This window comes from Pygoscelis adeliae, unplaced genomic scaffold (genome assembly GCF_000699105.1).
Source record: "Pygoscelis adeliae isolate BGI_AS28 unplaced genomic scaffold, ASM69910v1 Scaffold316, whole genome shotgun sequence".
Taxonomy (NCBI): domain Eukaryota; kingdom Metazoa; phylum Chordata; class Aves; order Sphenisciformes; family Spheniscidae; genus Pygoscelis; species Pygoscelis adeliae.
The window spans coordinates 1,749,440-1,761,762 of record NW_008824905.1 but is presented as its reverse complement, the minus strand read 5'-3'; the positions used below and the strand labels follow the sequence as shown (position 1 = coordinate 1,761,762).

The following is a 12,323-nucleotide window of genomic DNA, read 5'->3' as shown; positions in this document are numbered from 1 at the left end:
GCCTTAGGAGTAGTGGGAAAAGTTGGGTCCAAACCTTCCGTCTTCCCTTTAGGTGCTTTTGCAATTCACATACCCCATGGACTTCACAAAGGACAAACACGGGGCCCAGATACATGGACTCTACAGCCAGTATGGGGTCTTCCTTCCACTTTACTTCACTCAAGGATCGAAGCACAAACCAACTCTAAACCAGTATAAACCCCCCCCTTCCTACCCCTGAACACAAGGTAAAGATCTTACAACTTTATTTTTCTTCCAGGTGACTTTAAAACAGCTTAACAAATCACTGGGAGAAGAGCCACACAGATGGACCTTAGGTCCCTCTTCTGATGATATGGTCATAGATAACAATATGGAGATAGAGATTTGTTTCAACAGGCGTCCGTGTTGTGTTGTCTCCTGGGTAGGCCTGAAACACAGAATATTACAGATACCGAGTCAGGAGAGAGAAAAAGACATGGCTTTTTATGTCATGAATTTTCTTCTTCTTCCCTTGGAACATAAAGTTTAATAAATGCAACTAGCTCTGAGGGTGGGGATTTCTCATTAATGTCCTGGCACCGGGCAGTTTGTTTCTCCTGCAATGCTTTTAGCAGATGCAAAGACAGCGATAGAGTTCTTTTAGCTAAATACAACTAGGAACAAGCGGACCATCGACTGGTCAAAGAGAAGACCCACTTGCAAAGATCAGGCAGCTGGTACTAAGTCTGTTCAAGCTGAACCCCGTGAGAGAGAACTCAGGCTGATTTCAGTTTGGCCCATAGCAAGCGCTTCTCAAAAGCTTGTTCTCCATCAGTGAGCGTTACAAAAAAGCCAAAGCCAGATGGATCTCATGGGGACTCACAGGCCTGTGCCCTGCAACCTCTGGGGAGACGCAATGTACACACACAAACGCTTCTTAATGTGGTGGCTTTTGGCACATGGAGGATCTTTCACGTTGGCTCTAAAGAGCTGGTTATTTGTTACAGATGTTCTGCAGCTGCACGAAGTTGGATTGGTGGTCCACTTTCAATGCAACCAAACACATTTTTAGGTATGCATTTCTGAATTTCTAACAAACCAATGCACTTATTTTGAAATGCATATAATCTGATATTTTGTACTGTTACTATTCATATGCAACCATCTTTCATGGGAAGCACATCAAAGAAACCACCATCTTAGATCAGTTCTGTAGAAACCCAAACAAATTATTGCCCAGCTTAGTTCATGTTGGTTTTGACAGTAACCAAAGCCTGGGTGTGTTTGTCACATCCAATCTATAGTCCAAGGACTTCAGTTGTAAAGTTGAAAAAAGTGCAGCTGGCACCAGAGGAGCACAGTCGATTTCTTACAGAGGGAAGCTGTCTATAATGTTATTACCCATTCAGCTCTCAACATGAAAGATAAAATACCCATGGCAATTTAATCAGCTTTCAACTATGCCTGAAAATGGGATGTCTGGGTATGACTCAATCGTTTGCTTTGTTTGGATTCAACTGCTATATAAATAAATGGTAGAGACCAATCAACTTCAGCAATAATAGGATCAGAGCCATTTTTAGGTGAAAGCAAAGCATACGTTTGTGTTGTCAATCATATACGAGACACAGAGTCCACAACGTTCATCCAGTTTATAGCACTACTGAGGCACAAGTATCTTCCTTTCTTTTATTCAATTGTAAATCCTTCTGAACCATTTACTGCATGCTGGAGAAACACAGCTCTCTCTCCACAGGAAGATGCATCTAGTGTCAAATTTATCTTTTGTTTGGGACAGGGTTTAAAATCCAAGTTTGACCCTTATGCCAGTGACAATCTCAATCTGCTACAAGAACTAAATGACCTTAATGGGGCTGCTTTCCTTAGGACTTCTCAAATATTTTGTATTAAGGAGGAAGAATAAGGATTGTGTGTGGTTGGGAAAGGAATTCTGCCAGTTTCAGTTCACCACTGCAAAACTGCTGGGGCGGGAGATGGCCCACGCTTCAGATGCAAGAACTGATTCTGCTTCCTGGATTTGCTGGTCTTCATCAGGCCCTGCCCGGATTTGGGATATTACAGTTCCTGCAAATGGCAGCTTTTGTTTCAAAATGGCCTAATATTTATTCATTCCTATCCACCTGCAGGCATGTTTCATAATAGAGATTTGATTTTTAAGAGGGGATGAATACAGGGACCACCAGCCCCAGATGTGTTGTTGCCAACATTTTAGCCATTTTTCTTTTTAGCTAGAGCCACATGTGTCATCCTCTGAAAAAAATCACAGTGTCTTTCCACACCAGAGGTACCTGCTTATACACTCCCATGCTTCAGTCCTCACATCTTCCAGGCAGTCCCGCTTTCCTCCTCAGCCTGTTCCCTCTCCCATGCTTCCCTCTCCTTAGAACTTCTCGGCAATTCAATTAATAGGATATAGCCTCAGCCTGCAGCCTATCCTGGCAATAATAGCAACAGTTGCTCCTTCTGGTTGGAAGGAAAAAGGGCAGGGAAAGGGGCAGGGTATAAGAGAAACGTTGCTTTGGAAATCTTTCAGTTTTATCAGTCAGTTAAACTTCTGATTTTTTTTTTGTCACAAGGGAAAGGCCTAGACACACTCAGTCATAAACAAGGTAGGCTAAGTTTATCCTGACAGGGACCAGAGCAGCTGTGTTAACAAGGGGAACAGCATGTCTGAGTAAGCCTGAAATATTAGGTGTGTATTGATAAAGACACTATTTGCAATCAGACTCAACAGTTTAGCAGTCAAACTCCATTGCATAAAGGAAATTTAGAATATTGGGGGGGGGGGGGGGGATACATTTACCTTGGGATCCACATTTATTATTTTCCTATCACTTTTGTTCTTGAAGAGTAGTCCACAGGCATTTTCTGCAATCACTTGGTAATTTGGGCTGGAATTTGAAGTGCTGACATTTCTATCCCAGTTGTAAAAGCTGTGAAAATATGAAACAGAAATGCCGTACTTTTAATGGATGTCATTCTTCCAGCTTAAAGGGCAGATTCTGACCTCCTTATTCATGCTGAGTAGTTCCTGATTCCACAACAGCCACTCCGAAAGCCAGACAGATTCACTGAGGAGCAGAAGTCTACTAAATATTAGAAAACCTGTCCAAATGTGGTCCTACATATCTGATCTCTGGCAAACCAAAACTGAGGCCCCTAGCTGCCTCCTCATCCATTCAGTGCTAGTGTTACTAAAAGACTCAGAGCCCGGGTTATAACTAGCGGGAAGTGGTAGTGCTTGAGTACTACTACTGTAACGGAAACAGCTCTGGAGACCACCTGAAAGTGCTTCCCAGACCACCACAGATCTGCAAACCAGATGTGGGAACCGGCAGTTTCCCCTTAGGATCTCAGTGGAACTCTCTTGCTGCCTTACTGTTTTCCTTTCTCTTGTTTTTAATATAATTCTGGTAGTAAGGAGTTTTTGGAAGTCTCCTCGTGGGCCAGATACAGCGGGAGGGGCTGAACTCCACTCCAGCTCCCCAAGGAAAATCCCAGCTCCCCGGAGAGCTGTAGGTGTCAGCCTGGGATTAATTCTGGAGCAAACCGTTCGATCAGGCTGACTGTGCTCGGTGGTTTCCAAAATGTCCGGTGCTAAACAAAAGTCAAAAGGAATCAGCCTGCTATGTCAAATACAAAATGGGCACAGGACTGTTTCAGCAGTTTATCAGTCTTTCTCCCAGGTCAGAGGTGCTGGAATTCCCCGAGCCTTCTCACACTTCTGTTTTTTTGACTTCTCAAACTTTTTATCACCTCACCTCAGCCCTTTTGGGCTTGGTACTTGCCACACAGCCAACTAACAGGCTGTCATTTGCACACTCATCGTTAGTATTTGTTTAGAAACCTTTCCAGCTCAGATATACCTACAAATTGCACAACGCAATGGCACTGCTACACGTACCTCGCTGGGATACTCATTTGATCACTGAAGTGGCACACTGCATTTCTGCTGCTGATCAGATGAACGTATCTTTTGCAAAAGACGGAGGAGATGGGAGGAAGTCAGGAAATCATTCTGTGTGTGAGGAGGATTCAAGAAATTTAGAAAATACCTTTTAGTTTTCCTGCCTTCTGCAAGGATTCCAACTTCTCCATTCCAACTAGATAGATGGTTCTGGTTTTTAAAGCGCCTTGATTTCTTCCTCGTTTTGAAAGAGTGCAAAACAATAGGCCTCACTGTTACGTATACTAAACCTTTTTACATCCTGAACACCTCTGGTAGGAATGGAGCAACGTATAATGACTCGGAGATGAATTTACAACACCCTTAACAGATTTCATCCTGGCACCGCTGAAGTCAGTGGGTGATTTGCCACTGAAGTCGATAGCCTTGGATTACAGCCAGATAATATAAAACAGTGTGCTCAGCACAAAGTTCTGTCCTTGAGCAAGCGAGTTAGCGCAAGTAGAAGCTGCCCTCTGGAACTCTGTGCAGTCTAATGCTTAGGTGCCTGCAGAAAATGAGTGAAAGGTGCGTGGACACAATTCATTCAGCTTAGCAGTAATAACTGCTTTGATATGCTAATTGGTCACATTAATTTGTCATCTATAGAATTATTTAATGCTCCTGAGTACCCATGTTAAGTGGTAAACAGAAGATTTTTTCATTCACTGTTTAAATCTAAGAATATGCACAAACTTATATACAAATTAAATACACAGATTCTTTTAACTCTCTACTCAGTTACCTTATTTCATCCATACAGCTTTTCCCTGTCCCCCAGGACACAACTTGGTTAATGAGTCCGACTGCACAAATAGAGATTGTTTCTGCTGGAAAACCACTACTAGATTAGGAAGGAATTGCTCTACATAATTCGGGGGTGGGGGTGGGGTGGGGGGTGGATATATATGTCTCTCTGCAAAGACTTCCCCATATTCATTAAAAAGAAATTAAACATCTGAAGGCGGAAATAGTCAATTAGCTGCCAGATAATAACTTCCTGCATTTTGCCAAGTTTCCAACCCTACTCCTACCATAGTTCCCCATTTAAGCCAGCGAATACAAGATCAGAGCTCAGACAGCCTTTCTGCTGAGAAGTCAGTGTCTAGTGCAAACAGTTTTCTTATGGACTCTTTCACTCCATGAGAACTTAGTTTCCGTCGTGTGCTTAGACGTGAGACGTAAACCCCAAGTCCACCGGCAAAATGAAGTGAATCTCTCTGAACCCTGTACTGGGGGCTGAGAATGGGGCAGTGCCCCGTGCAACTCTCTGGATGCCTTTCCCACATATAAGCCCCGAGCTTCTTGGCATTCCCATGTCCTCTCAAACAAAGACCAGCAGACAGCGAGACAGCAGCTGCTTTGAGGAAGCCTAGATGTCTGGCCACGGAAGGAAATTTCCCCTGCATACCGTTATTCATGTTCTTCACTGAAAACTGATGACATCAAGAGATTTAGTAAGACTCATACCCACCTTCAGCAGGTAGGATGAGAAGGGCTACTGCAGCTAGAGGACAACGTTAATGGGAGAACAAAGTAATATATGCTAGCAGGAAATACTCCTAATACTGCCTAAATAGGCAGGAGGTCAGAAGAACTTTTTGACCAGAGGAGCAAGGGGGGTTGGAGAAGGCTCCTCTGGAGCAGCCTCTCCCCTGCCAGTTACTGTTACAAGGTGAAACTTGCTCACTGTAATCAATGCATTCTACCACGAGGCTGCTTCAAGAAGAGGGGGCTGGAAATCAGGACCTAGGGAATCCCATCTTATCTGTGTTTCTTTTTCTCTAGAATTAATACTAAACTAAACTTCAGCAGTAAGTGCTATTTAGGAGTCGCTATAATCCCAATTGAATCAAAATAATTTTTGTTAGCAGAATTCCATGTGGCTTTAAATATTTAAATTATCCTGAGGTTAAAACATGCTATCAGATGAACATGATCAAATGCCAAAGAAAAAAAATTCAGTGTACATTTTTTCTATTATTATTTTGTTTGATTACTATGTGTTTTAGAACAAATGTAACAGTTTTCAGCACGGCACTCAAGTACGTGGAATATAAGAGACTTAGCAGAGCCCATAGTCCAACTGCAAGAAGGTTTTTTTGTTGTTGTTGTTAATTTTTTTTTTTTTTTTTAAGACAATGACTTGTTGGTGCAGTGGTATATAACAAGTAGCACACTGTGTTCGGGAATACAGACTAAAATATGCGAAGCAGGTTTTTTTTAATTCATCAGCTAATTCTGGTCTGAGCAGATTTTCATTCTTCAGGCAGGCAGATGCCTTCCCAGAACACAGGAGTCTGAATACAGGTTTTTGTATCCTTAAAAGTTATCCTTCGGGTACCAAGATGGCAGCACATCAAACCACATGGTGCTTATAGAATGTCTTTCATCCAAAAATCTCTGGGTCCTTTTGTAAACATGCATTAAACCACTTGACATTCTTGTGAGATGTACGGCAGGCTTTATTACAGCTCATCAGTGGCTGGGGGAGCCAGGGCACAAAAAATCTTGGCCGTTTTTCCCTAGGATATGTGGGCCGATGGCAGAGCAGCAAAGAGCCCCACTTGCCAGCTCCAGCCAGGAGATGGGGTGCTTTGACTGGAGTCCTGTGGCTGCTCACATTCAGGGAGATGGACAACCGTTTTCCTAGAGGCAAATCCTTGGCAAGGTTACAAACTGGATTTTGATGCCTCAGTGTGTGTGATTGTCCCCCTTTTTCTCTTATTCCATAGTGGGAAATGAGCTGTAACGGAAGAACTTCTTACACAGCTTATTCCGGGGGTTGAACTGCCATGGCGCATCAGGCCCGGACAGACCGGAGAGCGCTTCAGACACTGAACAAACTGAGGGTCGCCAATCACCATCTGACCAAAAGAAAAGAAGGTGTGCATCTGCAGGGTAAGAGCTTTGTTGTCCCAACTTACTATGTACTATTTAAATCAGCAAAATCAGGGAGACAGAACATAGCGTAAAGGTGTTTATGTCTGTGTTGGCCCCACCTTTGATCCCATGGGGTTAGATTATATTACCCTAATCTTTCTTCCCCTCAGGATAAGGATTGGTTCCTTGATTCAGTTCTCGACTTTTCTCTTCCCACCCACACATACACAAAGATAAAACCATTCCCTATAGCAGACTGGGACTTCAGTCAAAAACTAATTATAAACAGTGATGGCTCAACAGCTTTTTTCAGTTTGTGGTTCTATGAATTTGCGATGCAAACTATCTGGCTTCAGACCCCCTCCTGGTAATTTACAGACCAGCTTGCTTTAGTCGGGCAGCAGCAGAAGGGTGCAGACAAGGGAGATAGGGGGATGCAGGACAATAAAGGAGACTAGAACCGGGAATAAAAAGAAGCAGCAGCTCCTTTATCCTGGCGTTCTGTTTGTTTCTGCCCTCTGGTAGGAGTGCACTGTTAATCATTCTAATGGGAGGAAACTGGCATTCTGCATGCGCTTGCCAAATATGACAAAGTAGCAACATACTTGGATGGGATTTGGCCTGTCAGTCCTTCCACAGCTTTCTGGTGCAAACGAGGTCAGCGCCTCGGTGGGACATGACACGATGTAATACAGCACATATGCCTGACTCCACGCCAACTGCTGTTTCGTAATAAGATGCATGTCACAGACCTCTGGTTAAACAAGAACAAGCTACTGTTTCCACCTAAGAAATTTAAAGATGCGGAGTTTTGCTTTTCTTTTTCATCTTGAAGCGGCTTTGACTGAAATAACTATATTTATCAAATGATTGCCAGGGTAGGGTGAGATATGTTAAGAGTATTTCGGAAAACCAAGGCAGTTTGATTTGTCCATAGCTACTGTGCACAGTAGCTATTTCGGCAATTTTTTTCCTGCTTCCCTGTGCTATATTGTCACTACTGAATTAAAACCCTGTAGCATTTAGCTAAACTCACACGGCTGATTATTTTGCAGACTGGTTGTAAATCAGGAGTAACTCCAATGAACTCTTGTATAAAATTGGTAGAAATGAGCATCTGGCCCACAGGACGAATTCATGCCTTGGTTTCCTAGAGGCAGTGGAAAAGCACAGTACTGCCTGCTGCACAAGCAGTTAGAAAGCAGGAGTCACCGCAGTAGATAGTGAGTGTCGGACACGTCCTTTTTATACTACTGGCCCTGGGAGTAATGGGGATCTCTGCTTCTAATCTGTGGCCAAGCTTCCCTGCTCAGAACTGGCACGGTCGGTGCATGTTTAGCACTAGAGCCAGAAATAATCTTTAAGACTGTTTTGGCCTTGCCTTTGCCATTTAGCTAATGTGTAGTTCACTGCATCTCATTACTGAACCTGGGAAACAGCCCCATCAGCACCGGGGTCAGCAATGACATTTCATCACTGCAAGGCAGTTTTACGGATGAGCACTGCGCCAGGTAGCACCGGATGTGTCTGAACCTAGCAGAGATGCAGCTTCTCCCTCTCGCTCAGATCTGGACAGCTCCTGCAGCAGCGCTCTGCGGCCAGCACCAGCACCTTCCCTCTGCAGTTCCTGAATGCAGCCTTTCCTTTGCATCTCTCCCAAGCAGTAGTAGAAACCCTGAAATTAGGCTCAACAGAGAACAGTGGCAAAACTGCCACTGGTTGCAGGAGGGCTGACGCTCACCCGGTACGTCCAACAAGCACAGGAAAAGAACTAACGCATCACTGCTAGTCATTGGGACTACAACTAGTCCATGGCAATGAAGCCATGGAATAGCAAGAGTCTGAAAATACCTCCCCATAGCTGTTGACTCCTCCCTTTTGTATGGCTTTAAAAACAAAAAGTTTTTCCTTTTCCCTTCCTTCACTTTTTTTTTTTTTTTTTAAACACAGGTGACACTTGGCAAGAAGAGCTCTGAAAGGAGCACATCCGTGCTGATTCCCATTTGCTTGTGATTCCATAGCAAAAGGGTGGTGAACTCAACACTCCGTGGGAGGGCGGAGATCCTGACCTGACACCACAAAACCAGTGCTGTGAGGATGCACAGACAGCCAAGCCCACTGCACAGGAGACCCTGCCGCGAAGACCGATGATGAATGCTACGCGCAGTGAGTGCAGGGACGTGTCCAGTGGGGCACGGAGATTGGCTTTAGGCCTGCTTTCATTTAACATCATGTTAAATGTGTGCTGGAGCAACTCTGAGATCAAAGGGCTTGCAGAGCTCCTCTCGGCACTGTAACCCTTCAATCTTACCCTCTCCTCCTGATAATCCCCCAAGCCACATGGCTGCTCCACTTCCCGCCTGGGATCTGCCTCTAAGATTGCCCATTTTTCCCTGCATCAAGGAAGAAAAAGGAGTGTGATATGCAAAAATGATGAGTACCTGCAGCTTCCATTGACCTGATGTGAAATTGTATGCCTGCTCAGCAAGCCTCTAAGTCAGCTCTCATGAGTTCATGGGCATACCATGAAGGGCAATGCACTGAAAGGAGGTGAAGATAAATGCAAAGTGGCTATTGGGAGCAGTACACTAGCAGTAAGCTTCACTGAACTATAAACCCACATTGCCTGGGAAATGTACATCTAGACTGGACAAGAGCATAACACAACTGTCAGTCCTATGATGTAGGCTAGAAGTGCCTCAAGAATGCCGTATGTCTGAAGCTTTCCTACTGTACGTAGCTCATATCAAAGCATTAACTAAATGGTGCATTTTGAGTTTATCGTGGCTTGGCATATTTCTCGGTCAGAACAGCAGCAACACAAAGAAGACTTGGAAAGCAATTCTGTTTCACAAGAGAGTTGGAATTCCTGCAGCCAAAAGATGCTATCATCCTGTGATTCTGTTTTTCAGCCTTTTTCTTGACAGAACAATAAAAACCTCTAATCTTCATATAAAATAGTCATTTTTATACTGAAAAACACAGTTCCCTCTATGTTCTCAGCTACTACCAGTGCACACCTCTCCTGCCTGTCCCCATTACAGCTGCTGTATAGATCATCTTGTTGGTCTGTCTAACAGCATCTAAAATGGTTAGATTTTCTTCCTGTGTTTTACACACACACACACATACACACACAGAGCTGTTGAACAATTTGTTGCACAGAGCTTACTCATCAGAAAAGTTTTCTTCTGGTCATGAATTGTCTATGAATCAGAGATGACTTAAAATACGTGTAACACAACAAGCGCATGATACATCTACTCTGTCTGCACCCGCCCGTCGCCCCATGAGTATTCTACAGGCAGCAGTGGGGTGATCCAGATGATCATCCTATGCATCTCTGCTGTCTCACCAACTGCCCGCTCCCCTGTCTCATCATCCTGTTATGTCACGAGCCATTGCACTTCACCTTCCATCAAAACCGAAAGACTTCAATCGGGCCACATATTTCAGTCCTCATAATCTAGGTGTGTGCCGCAAATTTGCTCCCTCAGGAGGATGTCATTAAAATCACCAAACCCTTAACTGCTACATAACGTTTCCCTTTTCATTCCAAAGTTTAGGAGTCTTCCTTCCTCCCAAACTCCCTTCACCTCTGGGCAGAACAGTTCTCTATGGGACCTTAACAAGTGCAAAGAAACATTTCAAAAATCAGCAGGGAAAGAAAGTACACTACCTTTGCTTCCAGGGCAGAAAGGTACAGATTTTAACAACGTACCATCATTGAAACGACATAGCGTATCGTTGACTGAATGTACCTTTGAGTGCAAAAGATTTCCTTTCCTTTGTTGAGTTTGGACTGAGAACTACAAATGGGAAATTAAACAAGAGAATCGCTACCTGTTTTTTTAAAATACTTAAAATAACCTACAAAATCCTTCTGTATCATATCATCATGGAGAGACTATGTTACTGCCTGTCTGGGATGACCCGTGTAACTCAGGTGGTTTCAAAATTTGGAAACAGTGCAGTTTCCTCAAACTCTGGCAGAACTTTCCATGATAACTGTTGCTGCATATATTTATACTGTATCTCCAGACACTGCACTGCTGCCACACACTGGAGTTTACAGAACTGATTCGCCCCTGCTGTATACTGCTATGTGCTTCTGTGCAAATAGGTACACAACCAAGTGAGTCCTTCATCAGACAGAAAAGACAAGGTCAAAGCGAAACCATTAGCTGTGTCGCTCCATTTCTTAAACTCGCTCACACTTCTGAGAGTTGTGTATCATAGGAGTCCAGGCACTCCCAGACGAAGGACTGAAACTGGTGTCATACGACCAGCGGACATCCTTTTCTTAACCACTGCCAAGGGGGCTTTTACTCAGTCGGTGTCCCAGTGTGCAAGGCCCCATCTCCACCCAGCAGCCTACGGGCTGCGCCCAGGGCACGCCGTGGGCTGCAGCGCCAGCAGGAAGGCGCGGGTGGCTGCAGGCTGGGCAGCAGAATCGTCACAACCGAACCCCCTCTGGCACCTGAGCTGAGCTTGGGCCATCCTTTCTGCAATTCACCCTGGCTCTCCGCCACTGGCAGCGCAGGCCGTCGCCTAAGAGCTCCAACTTGCAGGTCTATCTGCTTTTGCTTTCAGTGGGTGTTAGCAGGCACCCTCAGCGTTGGAGCATTTAGAAATGTTTCTCGTAGCCAAGATGGTTTTTGTGTAATCCGCTCAGTACTCCCAGCATTGTTTGAACTTCGGCTGGGTGCACCTTTTGCATTTCAGGATGAAGGCTAAGATTAATAATAAGAAGAAAAGAAATAAAAGCAGTAAAAGGAAAATAAAGTCAAGTCGTTGGTGCTACAGGCCCGATCCCAAGGAATTATGAAACTACTGTCATGCTCCCGAAGTTGTGCAGTAATCACTCAGAAGGTATTATCTTATTAGTTCTCACAATTTTCAAAGAATAAAACCACCCAACACATTAGGAGTTATGGCCCACGAAAATAAGTTGTTTTATCTTGAAGCTACAACAAAGAAGACAAAAGAGAGGCATCTAATTGTTGAAGGAACAACAGGATGAATAGCTTATACATATTGTGCAATTAATAATCACTGACGGCCTGTTGGAAGTTGCGTATAGCTGACAGATCAACGTACAAAACCAGAGTCCCCGCTCCTTTGCATACCAGCACATGGTGATTGCAATAGCAGTCAGCCAATCAAATAATTGCTTTTTTTCCTAATGTGCCTTTTCAAAGTGTCTTCAGATGGGAGCCAAAAAAACCACCCCATAAAAATAAAAATCTCAGTCACAAAAGTTTCCCTCCTAGCCAGGCCTTGGGTGTTAAAACAAAACAAAACCAACCAACCAAAGCGAGCACCGTTTACAAAAAAATGCTTGCAGTGGTCACTCTGTCCCTATTCCACACCAAGTGGTGCGGCCAGCTAAGGTTCTGGAGAACAGGGAACCTCAAGTTCATTCACTACAGATTTACCAAAACCAGTTCCTCACCATGGCAGACAAAGGAGTATGTAACGAGCAGCAGTGAGATGGGAGAAGAGATCACTG

General features: G+C 44.1%; 1 protein-coding gene across 1 annotated transcript in view; it reads right to left on the bottom strand.

The window, feature by feature from the left end:
• Window positions 1-313: 313 nt before the first annotated feature.
• LOC103917716 (chromosome unknown open reading frame, human C4orf22) overlaps window positions 314-12,323 on the bottom strand; it is a 183,957-nt gene continuing 171,947 nt past the window's right edge. The window contains exons 4-5 of the mRNA XM_009324904.1: window positions 2,786-2,915; window positions 314-409 (exon numbers count right to left, since the gene is read on the bottom strand). Coding sequence (XP_009323179.1) covers window positions 314-409; window positions 2,786-2,915 — 226 coding nt within the window. The remainder of the gene's footprint in view (window positions 410-2,785; window positions 2,916-12,323) is intronic.